The sequence below is a fragment of the Carlito syrichta genome, unplaced genomic scaffold, assembly GCF_000164805.1.
Source record: "Carlito syrichta isolate Samal-C Ts95f unplaced genomic scaffold, Tarsius_syrichta-2.0.1 Scaffold173424, whole genome shotgun sequence".
Taxonomy (NCBI): Eukaryota; Metazoa; Chordata; class Mammalia; order Primates; family Tarsiidae; genus Carlito; species Carlito syrichta.
This window is the reverse complement of record NW_007117520.1, coordinates 160,769-187,060: the sequence shown is the minus strand read 5'-3', so window position 1 is coordinate 187,060 and position 26,292 is coordinate 160,769. Positions and strand designations below refer to the sequence as shown.

General features: G+C 43.7%; 1 protein-coding gene across 1 annotated transcript in view; it reads left to right on the top strand.

Moving 5' to 3' along the window:
- Positions 1–26,292, top strand: part of ILDR2 (immunoglobulin like domain containing receptor 2) — a 65,884-nt gene that overhangs the window by 32,276 nt on the left and 7,316 nt on the right. Inside the window, exons 4-8 of the mRNA XM_008051456.2 lie at positions 7,040–7,096; positions 9,875–10,021; positions 11,135–11,311; positions 19,768–19,881; positions 25,013–25,229. Of these exons, the coding sequence (XP_008049647.1) occupies positions 7,040–7,096; positions 9,875–10,021; positions 11,135–11,311; positions 19,768–19,881; positions 25,013–25,229 (712 nt within the window). The remainder of the gene's footprint in view (positions 1–7,039; positions 7,097–9,874; positions 10,022–11,134; positions 11,312–19,767; positions 19,882–25,012; positions 25,230–26,292) is intronic.

Below are 26,292 nucleotides of genomic sequence, written 5' to 3'. Positions count from 1 at the left end.
TGCCATGCTGCACTCCAGTCTGGGTGACAAAGTGAGACTTTGACTCCAAAAATAAATAAATAAATAAAAGAAAGAAAAGAAAGGTGCTGAACGAACAGTTCCTTTATATTTTTATTTATTTTTTGAGTTGGAGTCTCACTCTATCTCCTAGGCTGGAGTGCAGTGGCACACTCACAGTCATCCCAGCGTCGACCTGCCACCTCAGCTTCCCAAGTAGCTGGAACTACAGGCATGCACTACCTTGCCCAGCTAATTTTTTATTTATTGCTAAGTTGCCTGGGCTGATCTCAGGCAACTCAGTCTCAGTCTCCCAAATTGCTGGGATTACAGGCTGAGCCACCGAGCCCAGCTATATTTTTATTAAAAGTCTACTTCCATTCAGGGGTTGATTGAAAGCACTATGATGAACAGCAAATCAGAAGTCTCGCCAGGAGCCCTGCATACTGAACACTGGGAATTTGCCAGCAGAAATACTTCAAGGTCCCAACGAGGGGGTGAGGTGTCTCCGTATGCTGGGCTGCTGGGGATGCCAAGCACAGGGCACAGTCCCTGCCCTGGAGGGGTTTCCACCCAGCAGCCATGAGATAAGAGCTTTACTGAAGGCATGAATGATGGTCCTGGGAAGAGGAAGCACCTGCTCTGAGCAGCATTCTTGCAGGGTTCTTTCAGAGTCTCATGGACAGTGTGTGGTGAGCAATTGAACAAAGCAATCCACGTGCCTATCTTAGCAAAGAAGGTAAGTAAATTTTGCTTTGAGGTGCTGATCTATCAAGAAAAGAGTATGAAACCCTGGGAAATGCCACTAGGACATGATTGTTGTGAAATGTGCAAAGATAACATTCTGAGTAGAAGTGGGAAACCAGGCAAGAACTGTGTTTTTAGGGAAAGTCTCCATGACCAGGCAGAACTTGATGTCAAAAATGCAAACAAGGGCTGGGGTGGTGGCTGTAATCTCAGCGCTTTGGGAGACTGAGGCAGGAGGATTGCTTGAGACCAGGAGTTTGAGAGCAGCCTGGACAACATAAAGACTCCATCTCTACAAAAATAAATAAGTAAAATGCAAAGAAGGTTGATGAAAACAGATTTGGGAGGAAGAAAGTCCTTTGACTTTAGTAAGTCTTATGACACAAAAGCAGATAACTAAAACCGAATCCTTATGCTGTCAGACAAGTTGTAGGGGCTATACTGTGAACTTCTCAAGTGTCTTGGGAATACATCTTGTTCCTCTCTGTGTCTCTGCCTGACACAATACACATTCCTTTGTTGAGTGAAGTAATGATGAATGAATGAATTAGAGACATTCCAGAAGTGAACTGGTTTGCAAGAATATGTACAAAGAGTTCAATTGGGCTTATCTTTGACAAAGCCTCCACTAAAGACTGGGGAGAGGAGAACCTATTCGGTAAATGGTGCTGGGAAAACTGGCTGACCAAATGCAGAAGATTAAAACAAGATCCCTACCATACACAAAAATCATCTCTCAATGGATTAAAGACCTAAATGTAAAACCTCAAACTATAAGATCCTTAGAAAATGCAGGAGACAACCTTATGGAAATTGAAACTGGCAACCAATTCCTGATCAAAACCCCAAGTGCCCATGCCATAAGATGTAAGATAGACAAATGGGACCTCATCAAACTGACAAGCTTCTGTAAAGTCAAAGAAACTATCAAGAGAGTAGGGAGACAGCCCACAGAATGGGAAAAAATATTTGCCAACTCTATGTCTGACAAAGGCCTAACATCTAGGATCTACAAGGAACTCAAATGTGCTGAAAAGAAAAAACCAAACAGCCCCATTACAAAGTGGGCAAAAGACATGAATAGACAGTTCTCAAAAGAAGATGCACTAGCAGCAAACAGATACATGAAAAAATTTTCAGTCTCACTTGTCATCAAATAAATGCAAATTAAAACTATACTAGATACTATCTAACTCCACTCAGGATGACTATCATCAATAACTCAAAAAACAACAGATGCTGGAGAGGATGTGGTGAAAAAGGAACACTTCTATACTGTTAGTGGGAGTGTAAACTAGTATAGCTTTGTGGAAAACAGTGTGGCGATTCCTAAAAATCGACCTTCCATATGACCCCACAATCCCCCTACTGGGAATATACCCAGAAGATCTCAAATCACTCTATAAAAAACATACCTGTACATGTATGTTTATCACAGCATTGTTCACAGTAGCAAGAACATGGAACCAACTGTGCTGCCCATCAAAAGAAGACTGGATTAAAAAATGTGGTACATAAATACAATGGAATATTATACAGCCATAAAGAACAAAATCATGAACTTCACAGCAACCTGGATGAACTTAGAGTCTATAATACTGAGTGATCTTTCACAGAAACAAAGAACTGAGTATCACATGTTCTCACTCATAAGTGGACCTTGAACAATTATCACAATACTATAAAAAAAGAATTGGCAGTAGCGGGAAATTGCCCAGAGGGGAGCAGGGAAGCAGGATTGGCAGTAGTGGGAATCTGCCTGGGGAAGCTGGGGGGACACACCTCATCAACAAGGGTACTTGCATAATGAACATTTGTATACCTAACCCTGAATTGTACCCCACATCTTATTAAAAAAAACAAACAAGAGTTCAGTTGGGGACAACTTCAAGGTGGCAGTGACAGAAAACAACTGAAATAGGGAATTTTCTCAGTAAGATATGGAAATTATTTTATTCAGAGTGCATATTTTTACCCTGATCACTCAACCCAAAGTATGTGGATGTGTTTAGCGATGGAGTTTGTGACAGCATGGTATGAAACTGGCACTTGCATGTCTGCATGTACACACTATTAGTATGCCTGATTCATTTGGTCTATTCATGTGGAAATTTTTTTAAAGTAATGGATTCTGCAAGGTTTGGAGAAAACTGTTTGAGTGCTTGCATGAAAACAGTATTTTCTACTGATAGTTGGAGCTGTAGTTTGAAGAGAGTAAATGTGGCCTTCTATTTGCAGAGCCTGCTTTCCATCCTTTTCTCAGACATTAAAGTGACTGGTAATTGCCACTCTTAAACTGAATCCTGGATGAATGACAGTGATTCACAAGTGTTGGAAAAGTGCTGCTGAAATCTGGAACATATTTACTGCAATTGTTTAGACACTCTGAGATCAGACCTTCATTGGATGTGATGGATGGAATAGAAGAAGAAAAGATAAAACATTTCTAACTGGCAGTAACATTTCTTAGGAATTGTTAGGGAAGAAGCAGGAAGCAAAGTGATTTTCAGAAGTAGAGGATTCCAGCATAAATCCACTTTTCAAAATGCCTTTGCTGCCAATAAAATATAAGTCATGGTGTAAAAGCAAGGGAATTTTGCACTCTCTTTGCTGTTGACATGATATATTGGTATTGTCTGCTCTCCCAAAACTCCTACTATGTTGTGAATTCTGCAGACATTTAATTTCACTCACTTTACTGCACGACTCTGTCACCCACACTACCCTGGGGCTAACACTCCACGGGTGCATTGTGGGAAGCCTTCCCCTTCTTCTGAAGCATCAGTTATTGACTGTTGCTTCAGGGAGAATAAGCCTGATGTCTGTCTTCCTGTTGGAGTGACAAGTTTTGTGAACGTCCTGTCCATATTTCTGATATACTCTTTCCCTATTTTAATTTTTTCAATTATAAAAGTAAAAAAAGTCTAAAGTAAAAATGAAAGTTCTATCATTGTCCTTCCATGATGCCCATTCTAGTTCCCCAGGAATAAGAAAGGCTAGAAATTTGGTGGTAATATTGTTGCTTTCCAATTTTAATTTGAACATAGATGACTATATTCGCTACCATCCTGTGTATGGAAACAATGTCAGAACACCATCAAGGTAACCTAAACAGCTTATGGGGGAAACCTAGCCTTTCTATTTTATCCTCCCACAAATATACCTGTATGTATATCCTTCAGAGGTTGCAGACTCTTTATTTTTGGGCTCTATTCAGTCCCCAAATGTATTTCCTATGGCTTTCCCAGTGTTTTAAAAATACATGAATTGATTGCCAACATTTGAAAAACAGGATATTTCACAGAAAATCTGGGGTTTGGCTAATTCTAATTGGATGACCTGCAGCCCTAAAGACACATGCTCATTGGGAACAAGAGGCTAGAAATAAGCAGTAGCAGCTTCCTAGGACACACAGTCTGCCATTTGCCATAACCCACCAACTGCTCCCTGCTGTGTTACATCCGGCCATCTGCAGTTGCTACTGGTCCCTTTAGACATTTGCATTTGCAATCCCAGTCACTGAGTGTCAAATTTGAGAACAAGTGATATAGATAAGGTGACTATATAATTAATTTAATTAATTCTCCAAACTGGGACACTTTGAGAGTAAAGAGTGTGCTGTTAAAAATTACACCAAGCCCACAGGCAAAAACCAGAAGGGTCCCAGACAAACAAAGATACATGGTCTTCCTATTTACAGACCACTTCATTCAACCTCTTGATTTCACTGATGAGAAAACTGAGACCTAGAAAGTGGTAGTAAACTGCTTGTGGTTGTCACCAAGCACATTAATGACAAAGCCACCTTAAGTACCTGTTCCATAGTCCACTGCTTTTTCCAGTATTACTTGCTCTATATAATGTGTATGAGCACCATATCCTCTTTGAATATATGGATTTTTTAATAGCTAATAGTTATCACATAGCTAATTTCCTGTGAAAGCCCAAAGATTGGTAGCTTATATTATTAGTGACATTTCTATTATGAACTGAAGTAATGATTTGCATCATAGCATATCCAGAGATGTTTAAAACATTAGTAGACTTGAGAACTAGAGAATGAATACAAGCAAAGCTTCTCATTTTACTAGATACAACAAGAGATATAGTTAGAAGTACTAATTGTCCAAATTGAAGCGCGTGTGCATGCGCGCGCGCGCACACACACACACACACACACACACACACACACACACACCAAAAATTCACCGTTAAGTGTCTGATAATTGGCTTGCTAAAAAACATTGGTTGTTGCCTGGTTCTCAAGGGATGACCAAGGTTTCAAATTTCCAAATCTTTGACCAGCTGTTTATTGCTTTATTGAGGTTTTATGAGATATTTGTACAGAGAACACTCCATAGGAGATGGATGCATGCTCTCAGCTACTTGCTGAGACTTTGGTCCCAAATCCCTATCCCGTCTCCTACTCTAGGGAACTGTGTTAGCTTTAGGGGCACCTTTTAGCCTTTTGGGAAGGCTCAGGTCAAAGGCTAACCTGAGAAGACACCTTTCTCCAGTGCCTCCACTGGGCTCCCACTTGTCCTTCCAAGGGACCTTGTAAGCAGCAGAGCCATCTTACTATGCTACATGCACAAGATAAGGACAGAAAGAAGGAAGCCCTTTGGCCAAAACCAAAAACAGAGTTGGTCTGTCACACTCACCTCATACTTCCTTTGCTTTGGAAAACACTGTAGTCCCAATTAGTTTTTTAAACATGGGACCATCACTCACACAGACCAGGATGCTGTTACCACACTGGCCTCATAGAGTTGAGGAAAGCCAAGAAGAAGTAGAGTGAGCAAAGAGCCCCTTTATCCCACTCACTAACATCTTTCCCCAGCATGCTCCCCAAATGTCCTGGGGAGCCCCTTTTTCCTCTTTCTTCACCAGAGCTTCACTTCTGTGGGGTGGCTTAATAGAGGTGGAGACCACTGACCAGCCATGACCTTTAGACTCAGGATTTGAACTTCACACTGGGTAACCTTTTCTTTAATGCACCTCAACAAACTTTAACAGGACAAAATTGTTTTTGAAATGAGCTGAATCTGTATGCATGAAACAGACTGCTAGAGCTGCCCAATAGCAACATGTGCTACCAGGCCCTTGAAATGATAATCATTTGGTGATACTCATATAAGTTAGAGATAGTATCACATTGATTTCATCTGTTTCTTTTTTTCACTTTTTATTGTCATTACTAGAAAAGGTAAAATTACCCACATTGCCTGCAATATATTTTTATTGGACAGCGCTATGTCTGGAGGCACCTAAATGAGGTAGGATCTAGTTGCATTTTTAGCTGCTTCAGTGACTTTTTACCATCATCACACATCTGAAGGGAGGGAAGCTGGCTAGTTGTTTGCCAATGCAACTTACCAGTTTATTAGCAAAGCTTCAATGTGGTAGGGAGATCTGGTATGGGGCAGAAGTTCACAACAGAATCTTACCTTGATATGAGAACATGGTGAAAGCATTCTGCATGTCTTTCTACAAATCAGGCTGGTCTTTTAAATGGACTAGTTTCCTCCCTCAAGTCTTCCAGGGTCCTGTTTCCTGCACAGTCCTTTGCCTCCTGTATCCCCCAGGATGGGGGGGAGGCACCTGTTCTGACACCGGCGTTTAGGCTTCTCTGCCATATCACGCAGAAGGCACTTGGGTGCATACAATGCCAGCTGTGGATGCCATATGGAAAAGCCATGCCGTACACATATGTATGGAGTGTTTCTGCAGCCAGAAGGAGTGTAGAGGAGTGTGTAACTGATCTAGCTTTATCTTTCCCTTGCCTTTGAAAATTTTAATCATTGAAAAATCTTTAGGCCACAAATAGAATTGTGTAGTGAGATAATTCTGAGTTAAAAGCCAAATATGTACTTTTGTTTTTATATGGACATAGGATTGTGTATGGATGTATGAAAATGCAGATTGAACATTTGGATACAGACGGGTTTGACTTTCCAATGAAGTGTATGGAGAAGGACGTATAAATGAATGGAGATGGTGCATGTCAGTCTGCTCAAGCAGATTTTTTCATATTGAAGCAGAGATTTCCTCCTCCTATAAATAGTTGGAGAGAAAGTTGTTTCTGCTTCTGCCTAAGACACTTAGATGACTGCCAGAGATTGATGGAGAAGGCTATTCTCTTGACTGAGCCAGCTGTGGTGATGTGCCTCTCACTCCACCAAGAGCATGGACCAAATGGCCCCATGCAGGGATGGCACCAACTGAGCCAGGCTGCAGGCTGTGTTTTCCTGTGCAGTAACCACTTTCCTCCTTCTTTTCCTTCCACTTCTTCTAGGCAGGACAGGGCTGCTTGCTGATCTCTTGCCCAGTTTTGCTGTGGAGATTATGCCAGGTATTCAACCATTTAACTCTTTATTTGCTTAATTTGCTATCACTTCCTCTGTCTTGCCTCTGCATTAGTCACTAATTGCTCCTTTGCATATTTGTCTATATATGTTTGTGATTTTTTTCCTCCAGGATGAACAAAACCCATTGGAAGAGACTTTAAATAGCGTCCCTTCTGTTACTAGGCCCTAGAAGAATAATGGTTACTTAAAATAGGCTGAGATGGGAACCCAGTCCTTCAGGGTCAGGCATGCAGGCTCTTTGGCAATCTCCCTGCCCATTTCAGTATCTCAGCTGTACCCAGATAGCTATAAGTATTCCTAACAGAACAGCTTATCTGCATTCCTTATTTCCTAAGTTATATGTCTACCCATTCATTATTGTTCAACCACGTTACCCTGCATTACCTTTTATAAAATTTCCTTTTTTTCCCAAACCTTAGGAAAGCTATGCACCCCTCTTCCCTTGAAAAATACACATTACAGACCTATATTACTTTGTATATGATTTCAGGGGTTTATTAGTCACCCTAGCTCCCTAGGGGTCCATGGACCATTTATAAAGGACATCTGCCCCAAATACACATCTCTGTTTTGCATGTGGCTTCAGTTGAACACACCAGCTGAGACAAGCCAGCATCAGTTTGGCACAGACTATAATTTATAACTAAAGGAGGCTCAGAGAGAAGCAAGAATTGTCTGGGGAGAGAACATGTCCACACTCGAAGAGTAGAAAAGGGTATGTGATTCAGTCTCCTTAGAAGGGTCTCTGCCAAAGCAATAGAGATACAAAATATTCCTGGCTTACTTCAAGTAAAAATATTTGGCTTACTTCAAGTTTTAAGAAACATCCAGAGTCTTCACAATTGAACTTCATTAATTATTCTCCCATGAATTCTTCTAGTCCTTTCTCATTAGTTGGGCATCCCAAACATAGACATTCTTATTGATGTTGCTCCCAAGGACACAAATAGATATCTTTTTGTAATTCCCCTTATCCAGAGTTCCCTCAATTTGTAGCATTTGTTCCTCACACACACAAGAAACAATGCTACACTGCAGTGCTTCCAGCTGGATGTTTTCTCTCCCAGTCTCAGAAAGTGTTACTGTATTTTTCATATCTGGCCCTATAGCCTGAATTTCCTTCCCTTTGACTTCAAGAATCCTTTCACAGATAATATTCTTTTGTGTCTCAAATACACCTTTCCAGTTTTAATCCTTGACTGACCCTAGTTGCAGCTACCATTCCATACAGCTCATCTAAACCTCAGAGCTCATGTCTGCCTTGGGCTTATTATGTTACTGTGTTATTAAGAGGGCCCAGGCAAAGGCCTTCTGCTAACTATTGTCCTTGGCAGGAATAGTCTCCAGACTATTCTAGACGGGCATAAGGTCTTCTTGTTCCTGCACTGAGAAGAGGTTGACCTGGTTAATTTGACTGTGTCTCAGATGAATAAGTGAGGGGGTACATTCAGGAAACAGAAGTTGTTTTCCCTCTGGAGAATTTATATTCTAAACAAAGTCAAATTTTTTTACCATTTTGATTTTTTACCAGAATCAAATAATTTTACCATGATCAAAAACCCTTTATAGAACAAAAATGTCATATTCTTAAGCTCTCAGCTGAATGTACATTTAATTGAAGAAATATTTAGTAATCAAAATTTAAGAAAAACAATGTGTATTTGAGGTTCATTGTAAAGGAATTTAGGGTAGATGGTTTTTAACCAAAATGAATCTCTTTAGTCTTTTGGCTTCTAAAGGAAAGCATGGCTCACTCTAGTCTGTCCAGGTCTCCAAGGGGTAAGCTGGGCTCCATAGCTAAGTCCCCAAAGCATGATATTGAGATATGTCACCTGAGAGCCACGGTCATTTTTATCTCAGCCAACTAGAATTTGTTTACTATTTCTTAATCTTTTAAAAGGGCAGAGCTGTGGAAATAGCAGAAGTTAACAAACATGCCCAGATAGACATCTGTCGGCCTAGCCACTCACCCAAGCTCTGAGCCACTTGAGCCCTTGGCTATGCTGGCTATCTAGCATGGTTAGCTTGAGTGTCCTCAAATCAAACCCAGCCTCTGTGGATGAGAGCCATCTTTGTCTGAGGCCATGTCTCTAGTTTTCTCCAGCAGTGAATTGTTGTCCTGATATAAGCAAAAAGTTTGGATCTCAGCACTGGTGTTCTAGGAAGCACTGTGTTCACAGGAAAGGTGTCCTAGGTGTGATCAGGAGCGGAGGCAGGTGAATACATAAAGGACTGGGAACCACCTGAATATGGTCAACTTTTAGACCATGTAGAGACCTTTTTTTCAGGACTTACACTTTCATAGACAGGGTTAACTTGAGTACAAAATATAAGTATTCACCAAACCACCACGCCATAGACAGGCAGGCAAGGTTCTCCCTCCCCACAGCTGGGATTCTTTCTGCTCTCTTTCCATCCTTGTTCTGACACTACAATCAATCTAGCAAACTCTTTCTCCAGTATGGGAAATCCCCCCCCAACTGCTGTGTGCTGGTCATTACATGTGCCCAAGATGACATAGATAATCTTCTTCCCTCTTCTCCATGCCCCAGCCCCATGGGGGATGGGGTGGGACTGTCCTCCTCACTTTCAGAGTTCCTCTTGAGTCTTGGGGCTCTTAACAGGGCTCTATCCCCTGTTAAGAGAGGATTTCCTCCCCAGATCCCTTCTCCTCTCCCCTTTCACAGAAAGGTGCCAATCAGAGTGGGTCCGGTCCTAAGGTGGGCTGCCTCGAGTGTGGATTTCTTTGTGCATCCTTCCAGAGTGGGTGTTTGTCGGCCTGGTTCTCCTGGGAGTCTTCCTCTTCTTCGTCCTGGTGGGGATCTGTTGGTGCCAGTGCTGCCCTCATAGCTGCTGCTGCTACGTCCGCTGCCCGTGCTGCCCAGATTCCTGCTGCTGCCCTCAGGCCTGTGAGTAGAGTGACAAGTGGGGCAACATGGAGTGATCAGAAGAAATGTCACATCTCCATTTAACAGCTGTGTGCCCTGAGTTCCTCCTCTACTTCCTTCCATTCCACCCAAAGAGTTGGCCATTCCAGACTCTCTCCGCTGGAAGCCCCTGGCTCAGGGATGACCATTCTTGTTGCCTCCACACCTATGTGCACCTCTCCACACTTCTTATCCATACCTGTCACCCCATGCATTTGGAATCCTCATGACGCTTGACAGAATGGACAGACAGGTTCAGGGTGATGAGCTGTGGGGCAAGGCCATGCCTTCTCTCCTCGGGGCACTCAAACTAGAGGAACCCTCCTCTGGTCATTCCCTTTTTGTGCAGAGAAACTTCTCTTTTTATGAGCAGAGCAGGCAGACGGTCCTTGTGTGCCACCCAGCCTCAAATGAATTTTATTTACTTCCATGATGAACTGGGGCACAGCAGGGACTGGTGCTCATTTGGGGATTCATGATTTTTAACTTAGGCCAACCCCATGTAGGCATGAAGTTTGGCACCTTGGCCATAAACCAAGCACATCTTGCAAGAGAGAGGTACATCATGTATCTTTGGCATCTTTAGAACTGAGGCACTTTCTAGGAGGAATGAGGTTACTGGCTCTGCTTTTAAAACCACAGAGCAGGAGTTGTGTGAAAGCTCATTGCTCCTTCTCTAGGAGAGGCTCAGGACCCTCCTTGAAGCAGCCCTGGGCAGCCCCTGTGCCAGGCCTCCTCTGGAGGAGATGAGGCAAACTACAGACAGTGTGGCTAAGAGTGGGCTGCTGCTGACACTGAGGATGCTGCTGTGACAGCTCCCAGAGCCACGTAATTACTCAGCTGCCAGGTATTAAACACTGTAATTCCTTACGTTGTTGCCTTTTGGAGGAGCTGAAGGAGTCGGAAGGAGTGGGGGGGGGAGTGGCTCTGATGAACTAATTCAGTCCTAGGAGAACACACACACACACACACACACACACACACACACACACACACACACCCAGGAGCTCCCTTGTGCATCTTCAGGGACTTGTGGCATGAGGGTTGTGGGGGTGGAACAACATAATCACTCTTGCTCTTCATCTCCCTCCACAGTGTATGAAGCAGGGAAAGCAGCAAAGGCCGGGTACCCTCCCTCTGTCTCCGGTGTCCCCGGCCCTTACTCCATCCCCTCTGTCCCTTTGGGAGGAGCCCCCTCATCTGGCATGCTGATGGACAAGCCGCATCCACCTCCCTTGGCACCAAGTGACTCCACTGGAGGAAGCCACAGTGGTAAATGGAGTTCCAGACTGCCCTACCCCATGCTTGTCTTGGGCCCCCACTCTCGTTCCTTGTGATAAGTACAGTCAGTTCAGTGATGCATCTTTGGAGAATGGTTTATCTCTGTTCCAGAAGTGGGATCCTTCCAGCTATGTCAGTCATATTTTGGAGCACAAGTCAGGCCTTCCAAGGGCTGCAGGTCATTGCTGACCCTGCTTCCTCTTTAGGCTCCTCAGTAACTAAAACTGGAAGAAAAAGAGACACAGTGTCTCTTGAATATTGATCATTTAGTTAATACATAGTTACATCCCTACCTGGTATTCAGGACTGCACTAGGTCCCATGAGGGGCAGCAAGAAGTACAGCACAGGGTTTCTCTAACAAGCGGTATGGCCTGGTCAGGGAGAGAGTGTGGACCTTTATTAAGATAACCAGATGTTAAAGAGTATGGAACTCAGAGTACAAAGAAAGAGCTGGAGTGGTTTCAAAGTCTTCAGGGAGGATGTGAGATGCGAGCTAGTTCTAGGGGAATGAGCAGAATTTCAGAGAGTGCAAAGTGGGGGTTGCTGAGGCACCCCAAATAGGAAGGCCAGAGTGGCGAAATCCCAGAGCTGGGAGAACACAGTGCAAATGTCTGACAGTGTCCCACGTGTCAGACTGACGGGACAAAGGTGGAGGGATATGGCAGAGCCGAATGAAGGAGGGCCCTGAGCCCCTCTAGAAGAGCCAGGGCTTGCTGTGAGAGTCACTGCAGGCAGATTTCTGAGGGGAGAGGTAGACCATGATGAGGTGAGTGGCAAGTAGGGGAGAGTGGGGCCAGGGACGATAAGCTGAGATGTTATTGGAGTGGTTGAGGTGTGATATGTGGACATCGGGTTTACGATGGAGTCAATGGGAGTGAAACACATGGGCAAATCTGAGAGACACATCGAAAGAAGCAGTGAACGTCAAGGAGTGAGGGAGAGGAAGGCTTCAAGATGACTCAAGTTGTCTAGTGGTACAGATCATAGACAGGAGTGAAATGATTGGTAAGAAGAGCTGACCTGGGCGAAGATTAGCCCCATCTGGGACATGACACATTTGTGGTTATTGGCAGGTAGGGGTGGGGGTAGAGGTTGAGGAGCAGGGTAGGATGGAGAGATGGAGGGGCATTAAAATGTAGCTTTCCTGGAGGTGTCTGAACAGGATTACAGAGTGGTGTATGTGTTGTAGATTTAGAGGGTGACTTTAAAATCCCCAGATGTGGATGAGCCACTAGGGCTGGTAAACAGACATCACTCCCCTAGAGGTATCTGGGCTGCCTCCAGTGAGCAGTGGGGAAGGGTATCTGGCCCACTCAATGAAGCACCGATGCCTAACTGTGGAAGGAGTAGCTGTCCACAGTGAGTAATGGTATTTGTGTTTTTGCTCTCCCAGGAACTATTAGTAGAATTCTGACGTCTGAGACAGAATGAGTCACAGACTGAGAAGTAAAAGTTAATGATCAAGGACACACAGGGAACTGAGAGATAAAGACAATATAGTCTATTTCCCTTAAGGATGGAGTGGGCAAAAGAGGCATTAATGGACTTGTCTCGTACTCTTTATTTGCTTATCTTAAATCTTCTTTCTCCTTTCTTCTCACCAGAATCTTTCCCCTCCTGACTTGTTATTTAATGGATTTTTATAATAACATTCTATTCATAGAATACCAAATTCTTCCTCTCTTCTGTTTTCAGTCTTTTTCCAGTTCCTGCTTGTTGCAGTTCAACCATTTTGGTCCTGTCCATCCATACTAACAAACTGTAATTAGAAGTGGCTTCAGGATATAAAAATATCTTATTTCACATAACAAGAATTTTCAAAGTTAGGTAGTGTCAGGGTTGGTTAATTGAACAACTCTTGTGGTATTAATGAAGACCTAGTTCTTTGCACCTTCTGTTCTGTTGTCCTGAGCACATCCTTGACCTTCCTTGGCTGGATCCCCTCGTAAGCCTTGATAACTACCATATTTCTGGGTGTTACAAGCATTCAGAGATGGAAAACAGTCTGCTTCTTCCTGTGCCACTATTCTTGAGAGTAAGCAAAACTTTTGAAGTAACTCCTCCCATTCCGGAAGACTTCTTTCAGTTTTATCAGTAAGAATTGTGTCCATGCCCATTCCTAAACCAGACTGGCTTAAATTAATCAAGACTCAACCTCTTGGGCCTGAACAATTATTCACTTCAGACGTCAACAAAATCAGGGTTCACCTTAGCAAGGAGAAAGTGGAAAGATGGCAATTGATGACAGCCCAGCTAGCTTGACCCAAGCCATCATTACCTGACTGGCTGAGTCATGACAGGGTTTGTCATGATCCCCACCAGGCACACTTCTGCACTCATGGCCCCATGGGTAGTGTTAGCAATGGTGTTTGAATAGTCTTTCTTTAAAAAAGGTGGCTGAGGCCAATGTTTCATGTAGATTATTCTTGAAAGAATGTTAGAAGTATTAAGAAATGATGATTATAAAAATGTAAATTTAGCCTATTTTTAGTTATATTTTACTTCAATTTAGGGTAATTATCTAGCACCAGTAATTTTTCATATTACATTTGTACACAATAGTCTTCTGAACACTCTGTGTAGTTGAAAAGGGCATCTTGGATGAGCTTGTGTTGTATAGATAGTGGGTTACTGAATGGAAGAGAAAAAAAGAGGCACCTGATTATTTCTCCCATTCTTCATGGCCACTGCTTGAGACCTTCTCTGTTAGTATGAAAGAAGATGTCCCTCCTGTGCTACTCTGAGTCCATCCCCTTTGGCTTTGTCAAGGCTTTCTCTGTTGAATACCCACATGCCACCCTGTTCCCACCTCACATCTCCAACCTTCCCTCTTTAGTGACTCCTTCCTATCAGCATTCAAAATATGCTCAAATCTCTCCCATTAAAACATAGGACTCCTCCCCAAAAACTCTAAGGTCCTCTAATATTGCTTCCCTATCTCTTTTTTCATCTTCACAGCCAAAATCCTTGAAAGAGTCTTAAATATTAAATGTCTCCATTCCCTCTACTGTCCCCAGCTAACTTCCATCTTGCTATTGCTTTCACTGCTCCAGAAACCAGCTCTTGCCAAGACCACCTCATTGCTAAATCTGATGGAAACTTTTCAATCCCTACTTCCCTTAACTTCTCCAAAGCATTTGCCACCTCTGATCCACTCATCTTTCTTTGCTTTCTCAACACCGTACTTTGTAATTTTCCCTCCCAATCTCTCTATATGTTGGCTTTTCCTCCACTGTGCATCCTCCAGATGTTCCTGTTTTGTCTGCGATCCTCTCCCTGGGAAATCTTATTTGCTCCCATGGCTTCAGCCATCATCTATATGCTGATGGCTTCCCATCATTAACTCCAACCTCTTTTCTGCTCCCCAGTCCCATATATCCAGCGGCTTCTGGACATCTCCATCTGGATGTCTTGCAGGCATTTCAGCCTCAGCCTCTAGGAAACTGAATTAAGCCACTGCTTCTTCACTTCAAACCAGCTTCTACATATCTTATCTCAGTGGCATCATCATCTGCCTTGTAGCCCAAACCAGAAGCAGGGACCTCATCCTTATCCCTCCTTCTCTCCTACTTCCCTTATCCAGTTGGTTACCAAATTCTCCAGACTGTACCTCAAAATAACCTTGACTTGGTTTACTTTCCTCCATCTCTGCTGAAACTCTCCTAGTCCTTGCTGCTGTTACCCCTTCCCACCCTGCTTCACACAGTCGTCTCTTACCTGCTCTTCCACATCTACTCTTGCTTTGCTCGAATCCATTTTAGTCCATGTCTACCTGGCCGCTTCTCATCCTTTGTGCAAAAGAATTGAATAGGCAAGTATGGTTTTGAAATGTCATTTTCAAAATTAATAAGGATGTGTGTCTATATATATATGCCTACTGTATGTATACAGAGAATATGCAAATTTTAGAATCACTTCTCCCACAACTGAGCTGCTGTCACCTTGGGGGTGGATTCTGGCAGCTGTTCCATCATCCATAAACAGCCTTGCTTAGCTCATTAAGACAGGACAGAAAGAACAAGGCTATATATCCATGGGTATCTGCCTCAGACTTCTTTTGCAAGTTTTACAAGTCACATTTTGTCTGTAAAGGGGATATTAGCTGAAAAATAGCTGAGCCTTAATTGGGCCAAAAGTACCAGCTCAAATCCTTGAACAATAGGAATTTTTGAAGTTATAGTTTGGCATCAAAGTGAATATCCCAATATCCCCCCTCCAATATAATCAAAGTTGACAAGGCTGATAAATTAGAGGAGCTGGAGTATGAAGAGCTACACCAACCAGCGGACTTGGACCAGACTGAACTTGAAGACACAAATAAATCATCCATCAACTCTAAACTGAAATATCACCAGGAAAAAGTCATTTTCCAAATATGCTGGACTTTGGCCAATAGTCTAGGACATTTCTTAGTAAAACATCACACATCAGAGAGTTCTCTGATCTTCAGACAAATTACCGATAAAAATCAATCTGACACCATTCTGTTGCTTTCAAATCAATACAAATTTAATGAATGCCTACAAATTTTCCCTGCCCTTAAGGAATCTACAGTCTACCAGGGGTGGTTACTGGGGGCTCGAGAACAGAAATAAAATAGTTAAGTAATACAAAGCTGTATGTGATGAGATTGCTCTGTGATGCTGGCTCAACAAGGAAAACCCATCCTTGGAGAGGAGGGACCAAGAAAGGTTTTCTGGGGCATTTCATATGCTCCTGAGCGTATATGTGACATGGAACCAGAATTTACCAGGATAAGAGAAGAGTGTGGTGTGCTGCCCAATCACATTTGCAGCTTATCATTTTTAAAAAGCCCAATACCTTTTAAAGGGAGAATTAGCCGGGCTCGGTGGCTCAGCCTGTAACCCCGCGCCTTTGGGAGGCTGAGGTGAGTGGATTACCTGAGCCCGCGGGTTTGAGACCCGCCTGGGCAGCGAGATTTCATCTCTACAATAAATCAAAAAATCAGCTGGGTGTGGTAGTGCATGCCTGTAATTCCGGCTACTTGGAAGGCTGAGGCAGAAGGATCACCAGAACCCAGCAGGTCGAGGCTGCGGTGGCCGGGAGTGGCCACTGCACTCCAGTCTGGGTGACAAAGTGAGACTTCAACTCAAAAACAACAACAACAACAACAACAACAAAAAGGAGAATTGCCTAGATTTTTAGCTACTGAAACCAAATGGGTGATGCCCCTAAAGTCTAAAGATCAATATTCTGTCCTTGCCTTTTTTGACAAATAAAAGGTATTTAGATATTTGAAGTCATAGGTTGCTGAGACTGAGAAGTCAATGCTGAAAGTTTCTGGCACAGTGGAGTCTCTTTTTAATGCCAGTATTGAAGGCAAAACTGTCATCTTCATTTGAGGCTATAAATGGGTGCTGGAACTTTTCAGGGACATGCTAACCTATTCATACACAATCAAATCTGTATCATAATGAGGAGTGTAATTTGTTATGATGACATAGAAAACAATCTATGTTCTGTTCCAAGAGGCAATTAACTGAGGATCCTCCAGCTGTTGCTGGGGTAGTAGGCATGCTCACTGCCAAGGGACAGCTGATACATTGTTCCATATAGCAACAGTCCCCCCGCCTGTGACCTTTATTTCAGTGTTACTGAATGTTTACCCTAACACTGCTTCACATACTGGAAATACCTAGCTAAAGCCAGAGCTGCAGGTAGGCCCTTTTCCTAATGCCTACAAACATGCTAGTTTTCTTACTTTAAAATAATCTTCAATAATAGTATTAGCCACCATACTTATCTAAACCTTGCTGCTTCCTCAGGCTACCATTCAAGCCTTTCCCTTCCTGGTCAAAATTCTTCAGTAAACCAATCATGTGGCCTCATCTGCCTTACTTTATAATCTCTTATAATGTAGTTTTTACTCCTGGTTCCTCTTCAGTCATCCATTCATTCATACAAACACACATATTTTGAGTGTCTACAGTGTGCCAGGATCTATGCTAGGTGCTGGGGATACAGAAGTGAACAGAGACCTAGTCCTTGTTCTCAGAAAGCTCACAGTCAAGAAAGGAAAACTCTACTGAAAATACACTTTTCAGAGAAACCATTAACCCCACTTCCATCCTCAGACTGGCAGGTGTTCAGTTAATATTTACAAAATGCCCACTATGTGTAAAGCATGAGTCAAGGTACATGGAGATCTGGAATAACAAGGATTCTTTTCCTTCAAGAATTTCTGAGGAGATTAGACATTTATATGAGTAAACTTAAAGCAAACTAGAGCACATTAAGGGCCATAATAAAAGCTCAAACTAAATAACTTGTCAGTCAGAGAGGCAGAACTTTTCTAGCTATGAGACTCGGATGAGGTGGCATTTGCACCGCTTCTGATAACTAGAAAGAGCTCAAAGTGCTTCGCTGATTTGGTCTCAGATGTCTTCTTTTCTTCAAGAGATTATTTAAAGGTTCGAAGTATAAGTTGCACTTTATAGACATGAAACTGCATCCTAGAGGGTCATCATTTGTCTGAAGTCCCTCAATAAGCCAGTACACATGCCCACAAGAGGCCCTGTTTCCCCAACCCCCAGCCCTGTGTCTCCTCCATCAGACATGACTGCTTCTAGAGCAGACATAGCAGTGCCGTGGGATAATTGCATTTTAATTGAACTGTCTGTACTACTCTGTAGACGCCTCTGCAGAGATGGAAGAATGTGTAGCTTGATAAATAAAATCATTTTTGCTAATAATTGCTTCCACGCAAGGATTATGGATCTACCCTCTGGGAGAAGGTGCCACTAAAAAGTGTGTGTTGAGATTCGTTAATTTTTTTCTAAGTAGCTCCACAATTTGAGATGAATGTGGACTTCCTGGTATGTTCTCATATAGAAAATCAGTGCACCTGCAAATGGGTGTGTGGGCGACTTCTCTGTTTTCAGTGCTTGGGCTGATTAGAGTGCTATGGAATTTTATATTTTAATCTTCCACGTAAATAGCTTGTGTGGGAGAGCTTTGTCCACAGCCAGGGTACCAACCAGAGACTTTAAAGCAGGGTTTTCTTTGGAGACACACGCAGTCGTATGCTTTCTTTATGGTGTTTGCCCCACTTTGGGAACAGGGAAAATTGGAGTTAGGTCACTAGCTTATGACCCATTATATAAGTCCTGGCCAGCTGGAGATAGGACCGTGCTGCAGACCATACAGCCCATGGCATTCCTTGGGGCCCTTCCTACACTGGGCTTTACTTCCTCATCTACCTCAACCACCCCTTCTTACTACTTCTTCTCCCAGACTCTAGAGAGGCAAGATCCCCTAATATGGTTATTCTTCCGTCAGACTACAGGGTTCCAGCTCTGGTACTACCAGATTATTCCTAGGCAAGTTATGAACCCCTCGGAGTCAAGGTTTTGTCAGCCATAAAATGTGGCTGATAACGGTACTCCCTTTGGTGATTGTGAGGAACAAATGACCATATAAACATTTAGTACAGTACCTAGCACATTTTCATTGCCCAGTAAGTGTTGTCTAATTACCATGATTGTTCCGCCCCCATCCCATCATTCTCCTCTCTCTCTCTTTTTTCCCCCCCTCTCTTTCTCTTATCTGTGCGTTAGGCTTGCTGGTGTCTGATCACCCACGGGGCTGGTATTGGACTTGACTGATACTTAAGTGATATGGGACTTAAATAGCCTTTGTCTCTGACAAATGAGTGATGGGGATGCAGGAGATGGTATTATCACTTCTGCTTTCATTTAGTTTTTTATTAAGCCCTGAAAATAACACCTGCTTGTAACCACATAGCAGCAGGTTGAATTAATCATGTCTAAAATATAGTATTCCTTTTCCTAAAAGGAAAATGCTAAAGATATAAAATGGAACCGTGATGGAAAAAATTCACATATTTTGCATTTTGTTTTGCACCACTGTGTATATGGTCTGCAATCTAATATTAGCTCTTATGCACCACTCAGGTTACGGAATTTTTGCACCATCTCCCAGGCAACTAGAGGCTTTCAGGCCACTTTTGTCGAGGTTCCTGATGTTTGAGTGTCGTCTGTTTTAAAGTTACCTGTGCTCCCATCAAGTGAAGGTGTGATCCTCATACTGTAAAGTAGATCCTCAACCTAAAAAGTAGTCTTTTTTTAGTGTGAGTATACTCCTCCAATGGAGTGCAAAAGTTTTGAGAAAATGAGCTTTAAGTGGAGTTGTGGGAGGTCAGAAGATAGGAAGCAGAGATTAACAAATAACTAAAAATACCCTGTAATGGAATTTTGCTGTTGACCTTTGGATCCTCCACTCCAATGGCACCATCTGAGAAAGGGGACTTCGGGCATGGTCCTATATAAACACAGATGATTGTTTCTGGGTTATTTAAAAGAGTTTCTATGATTGGAAACCATGTTTCTACTTGGCAAAATAAATGGAGTTCCCTTATCCTGATATTTCCCTTTTCCAGCTCACCTTCTTGTGCTTTTCTCAACAGTTCGCAAAGGTTACCGGATCCAAGCTGACAAAGAGAGAGACTCCATGAAGGTCCTGTACTATGTCGAGAAGGAGCTGGCTCAGTTTGATCCAGCCAGGAGGCTGAGAGGCAGATGTGAGCACCTGTTAGTTTTATATGCTCTATTAATCATGGGGGAATTAGTACCCAAAGAGATTAGCAAACTTGGGCAGCCCTGGACTTGCAGGGCCAGAATTAGCAGGGGTGCTGGTGACACTACTAAATAAAGTAGCTCCAAGTACACAGAGGGGAGAAAAAAGGGCTTCTGGTGTGAAGAGTAGAGCAGTCCTCTATTAGCTTGGTTTAGGTCATGTTTTTCCATGGGGCCACCAGTACTGCTGGGGCTGTGCAGTCCCAGGGTTTGAAATGCTTTATTAAAATGTCTTTCCTGGTTGGGTAAGGTGGCTCACACCTGTAATCCCAGTACTTTGGGAGGCCAAGGCAGGAGGATTGTTTGAGCCCAGAAGTTCAAGACCAGCTTGGACAACATAGTGAGACCTCATTTCTATAACAACAACAACCATAACAACAAAAATAGCCAGGTGTGGTGGCACAGACTTGTAGTCCCAGCTACTTGGAAGGCTGAGGTGGGAGGATCATCTGAGCCCAAGAGGTCAAGGTTGCGGTGAGCAGTGATTGTGTTGCTGCCCTCTAGCCTGGGCGACAGATTGAAAGTCCCGACTCAAAACAAAACAAACAACAGTCTTTCCCTACTACTCCCTTTAGAATGTATTCAAAACGATGCTTTAAACTGTAAAAGCTTGACTATCATTTTATTCTAACATGAAGGACCCTAGAATGGAGGCCTCAGTGGAAGTGAAAGAACAAATCTGGAAAATGAAGCTGGGAAAAAGAGGCTGACATGTTCAACAGCAGAGATTATGGAGCGAGCAAAGAGGCTGCTCCTCTTGTCGAAAGAACTTAAATTACTAAGTCCGTAGGCGGCAGGGCCCCAACCCTTAACTCACCCCAGCTCTTGGAGGCTTTGTAGCTGACACAGCTGATTCCTGGGGTGGATTCCAAATTACCGTCTATCATGGGAGGCAGCACAGAGCAGGTCTGACGTGGACAGGCTAATTATCAGAGGGTGCTGGCAGGCATGGTAGTGAGGTCACCACGCTCTCTCTTTGAACCCTCCTCTTCTTGGAACCAACAAGAGACTTGACAGAATTGTTGGGGAAACAGTCCCAGACTAGAGGAGCTTTATTCAGATTAAGGACAACATATTCCACCCAGTTTGCAATTCTAAATTCATCCTGTCTGCGTTGTATCCATTGCTGTAGCCTCCCACCGCACTGACTATAAAAAGACCATTTCCAGATTGGAATGTCAGGAATGCAGATGTCACTGCACTTGACAAGCTAGTTGTAACAGTGTTGTCATGGATCCCTGTGAGGGGCCAGAGACAGAGTCAAGCACCAAGGAGAAAGAAGCCTGTGCAGGAAATCTGTGAATCTCAGATTTTTTTCTTGGAGAAAAAGTTAACAACTAAAGGTAAAACTAAAGGATGGATTCTGGTCTACCTTGATTAAAATGGTCTCCAGGGGCTGAATGGGCATTAGACGATGGAACCGGATAGTTGAGGGGGACTTTAGAGATGGACTAGGCCAGCCTCTGCATTTGTACAACCTTTGTGTACAGATGAGGAAACAAAAGTCAGAGGGGTCAGTGACAGAATCAGGACTAGAACCCAGCTCTTCTGATCCCTAGTCCTGTGCTCTTTACACAAGAAACTTTGGAGCAAACTGTGGATAAATCCATGGCTACAGATGCAGTTTCTGCTTGGAGACAGCCTTCCAGCTCACAGGACTTCAGAATGCTTGAGCTGGAAAGAACTCGGGCTGCTGAATCCATCTGCTTCGTTGAAGCAGAGAAGGAAAGTAACCAGTGCCAGGACTCAGTGCCAGCACTGGAACCCAGAGATCCTAGAGCCTGCAGGTTGACATTACAGTAGCTGCAGAAGTTCCATTCCTAAAGAGCAAAGTAAACCATGGAGTGGACCATGGAAGTGGGACAGTCTTCAAATCTTATTATACAATTTCCAGGTTGTGGCAGGGGAATAATAGATTCTATAAGAGTTGAGAGTTTGAGGTCCAGGCTCGTGGATTTGCTAGTCAGTATGGTCTTCATTTGCTTTGCCCTGGAGAATGCTGGGGTTGCTTTCAGGATGGTTTTAGTCTGAGAGGCCTAGAGCAGGGGTCAGCAAACTGTATCTCCTGGGCCAGATATGTTCCAATTCTATTTTTGTAAAGTTTTATTGGAACAGAGCCATACCAATTTGCTTATGTATCATCTATGACTGTTTTCCTACTACAGTGGCAGAATTGAATTGTTGGGCAAGTATGGCTCACAAACCCTAAAATACTCTCTGGCCCTCTACAAAAAAAAAAAATTGCTTACCCTTGTCCTAGTTACATTACTGGTTGTCTGTGAGGGAAGGGGATGTTGATGTTCATGTTCAACATGGTAGAGATTTTAGTGTAACATACAACTTAGACAGTCTATCACTGTGAATAGTGAAACACAGAGAGCCCTCACTATCTGGAGAAATGAAAAATGCTGGGCATGGTGGTATGCACCTGTAGTCCCAGCTACTCAGGAGGTTGATGCAGAAGGATCCCCTGAGCCCAGGGGGTTGAGGCTACCACTGATCATGCCACTGCACTCCAAACTGGGTGACAGAGTGAGATCCTGACTGAAAAAGAAAAAGGCCAAGTATTACCTAGAGTTAAGGAAAGTTCTGAGCCAACAATGTTTATTTTTCAGTGGTCTCACTTGGTACATTTTAAAGCCCAGGGATATTGGAATTCACAGGGATCCAATAGGGAATCCAATTCACAGGGATATTGGATTCACAGGGGAAAGTTCTAGATTTAACTAATCAATAGCATCTGAGTTATTTCCCTTAACATAAGTATAGTCCCTTCTTCCTGAAAGAAAAGGTTTTAAAATTAGATTATAATTAAAAACCAACTGATTGCATGATTTTTTCCCCATCATCCATTTCTTTATTGCCCTTCAGAGCCTAAAGCTTCCTCATGATACAATGTAAAGCCACCAATTCCAGCCTCTAAGTTTATTGGAATTTCTTTTCTGGTCTGGTGGTGGCAAACTTTTTTTTTTTTTTTTTTTACAATTACTATCAATAAATACAAGTGACAACCTCCCCTCCTCCAAGAGCCCATCAAATACCCTGTACTATTGTGACCATCTATTATACTTTGTTAAGGATTATAAAATTGTTGTCCTTTTGAAAAAGCTCAGTCCAAGTTATTTAGACTCATGTCACATATAGTGTAACTCAGCATCAAAGAAAGACCCAGTGGGACTATCCTTCTCGTTACAGACACATTGTGATGAGAATATGTGCGTAGAAAGCTCTCTCCATCACTGAATGGCATTCATGATAAACCCTCTGTCCCTGGTGAGGCCCTGCTGGGAGGTCATCCTTCATCTTTGTGCAAAAACCCCCTGTTCCTCCAAGGACTGTTGGGGATAGGGAGGAGGAAAGGGGAGGGGAAACTGGGCCACACAGTTGTGTCTTCCACATCTTAGCTTGGCTTACATTTGCTCAACAACCAGGCCTTAAAGCTGGTAAATGTTGTTTCTGATAATATTGTGAAGTCCTACTTGAAGAATTTAGAAAACAAATGGATTCAGTTACATTGCAAATAGTTTCACTCGATTTATTTTTTTGAGTACCATGAAATTCAATATACTTCAAAGTTTTATAAATTAATAATTGGTTTTTTCTTTCTTTCTTTCTTTCCAGACTGTGATTCTGGTCCTTGTTCACAAGTATTTTTGCAGAAAGCTACTCAGGCCACCTTAGGAAATACGGATGCTGTGACTAGACACCCCTCTTACATGTTTTCGGCCAAGACCAGAGTTTAAGTGGACACCCACAGGCCATAAGTGCAGCCACCCTCCTTTTCTTCCCATTCCTCAAACAGCTGGCCTAACCACCCATGACCACATACCCACGTATACCTGGGAAACTTTTGGGGGGGAAGGGAGGAGGTCTGCTTAGGGCCCAAAGTGGACTTGGTGCCACTTGAGCAGGATATTCCAGGTTCCTGGATGAGCATGGCCTAGGAGGGGATGAACGGACACTATGTGTGCACTTCTCCTTGACTACTCCTCTTGCTACATGTGGGAGGGGCACAGCCAAAGGAGGCCAGAACAGAGTGCCTCTTAAGCAGGGGTCTCCAACCTTTTTGGCATCAGGGACCAGTTGCGTGGAAGACAATTTCTCCATGGGGTTGTAGGGGTGGGGGTATTTTGGGATGATTCAAGTACATAACATCAATTGTGCACTTTATTTTTAGATCCCTCATATGCACAGTTCACAATAGGGTTTGCACTCCTATGAGAATATAATGCCGCCACTGATCTGACAGTAGACAGAGCTCAGGCATAATGCAAGTGATGGGGACTGACTATAAATACGGAGGAAGCTTCCCTCGCTAGTCTACCACTCACCTTTCTGCTGTGCGGCCTGGTTCCTAATGAGCTGCTTTGGTACTGGTCCGTGTCCCAGGTGTTGGGGACCCCTGTACGAAAAGCACATGGCAGTCCTGACTGAAGGCTCATCTGGGGCTGGACCAGCAGTAGAGAAGATGCTGTGATCTATGGCTTCTCCCTCTCTTTTTGTACCTTGTGGCGCAACACGCCTGGGATCATCATGGTGCATCACAGAATTATTACTCTACCACTAGCCCAGCCCAAGATGGGCCTTCAGAGCCAGGACTGCCATGTGCTTTAGAGGCACCCTGTTCCGACCTCCTCTGGCTATGCTCCTACCCATACAGCAAGAAGGGTAGTCAAGGAGAAGTGCACACCTAGTGTCCATACACCCTCCTTCTAGGCCACAGAAAGAAGAAAACATTTGAACAAGGATGGTATGTAGTAGGAGGAGGCCAGTTACCAAGAGCTCAAGTTCTGGAAAGCCTGCCTTGGGTGCAAGAAAAACAAAATAGTTCTCTTATTCCAAGAACAGAGTATGTAGGAACCTCCCTCTTTGTAAGCAAGTAGGCTTTGAACCAGAGCCAGTTCCTGTGAGCTAAGAACACAGATACCACTAGTTCAAGTCTATGACCCACCCCTGGACAGGGCTGAGGCTGTCAGGCAGGAGTTTCCCGGAGCCCAGAGTCTCTCAACCCTTGACAGAACTCCTTTCCTGTCTAACATGTAGAAAGCTCTATCATGCTTGATTTTGTTCGTGCAGATAACAACACCATCTCAGAACTCAGCTCCCTGCATGAAGAGGACAGCAATTTCCGCCAGTCTTTCCATCAGATGCGAAGCAAGCAATTCCCTGTGTCTGGGGACTTGGAGAGCAACCCCGACTACTGGTCAGGTGTCGTGGGAGGCAGCAGTGGGGCAAGCCGGGGACCCTCAGCAGTGGAGTATAACAAAGAGGACCGGGAGAGCTTCAGGCACAGGTGATGGCTGCCAGGTGCAGATCTGGCACTAGGTGTGGAGGGGAGGCACTGGGAGGTGGAGGATTTCTGAAGCTGGGTAGATGTTCTCCAGTAGCATCTTTGTCTCCTATCCTGGGTTACCCTCGCACATCTCTTTCTACATGCTATTGGATATCTCACACTTATTAAGCAAGGGAGCAGTTGTGACACCATGTGTAACCGTTCAAGACCTTTTGAAATGGATGCTCTAGAACCTTTAATGAACATATCTCTGGCTTTCTCATATATTTTATTCTATATCCTCTAAGAACTCTCACCACCTCCATCATTTTTTATCATGTTATGTGAAAGATTAAATGTCAAATACTTGTTACAGTTAATTCTCAAAACTCTAAAAGGCAGCAGCTATTAATGTCCTCATTTTAAACCGGGGAAACGGAAACTTCCAGGTGCTAAGGAATTTACCCAGGGCAATAAGGCTATCAAATGTGGGAAACCAAGATTTGCTATTCCCTCCAAATAGCACCTTCACCACTCATCTGTCCCTCACTTTGATAGGCGGTACAAAGACTTTGGCCTTACTTATCTGACAGGTTGAAAAAAAGAAAAGAAAAAGAAAGCAGACACTGCCTTTTTCTTACCAACCACTGGGGTCCCTCTCCCCTCCCGCCCTAGAAGGTAAAGTGGCCCTCAGCACTGAGGGGGAAAAGGCCTGTGTTACTCTATGTTACAGGGCCTCCTGGGGCCACAAAGTGTGTGTTCCCACCTGTGCTGGCAGTTGAGGGTGGGTTGATGTGTGGCTGTCAACCAGAGGTCACACCATCCTGATCAGAAGGTGACCCAAGGTGTGCTTAGCACTCTATAGATCACAAAGCATTCTAGTCACACAACTGCATCTTCATCTGTCTTACAAACTCCCGAGATAGACATGGCCGCCCTCACCTGACACAGACGCGTGAGACGCGCCCAAGGTGGGCGGCAGCCAGGAGCGGAGCTGAGGCCGGAGCGAGGACCCTGCCCGAGGCCCCAAGCACGAGGGCGCCCTTGGAGCCCACCCTCGCTGCCGGCTGCCCACGGGCGCCCG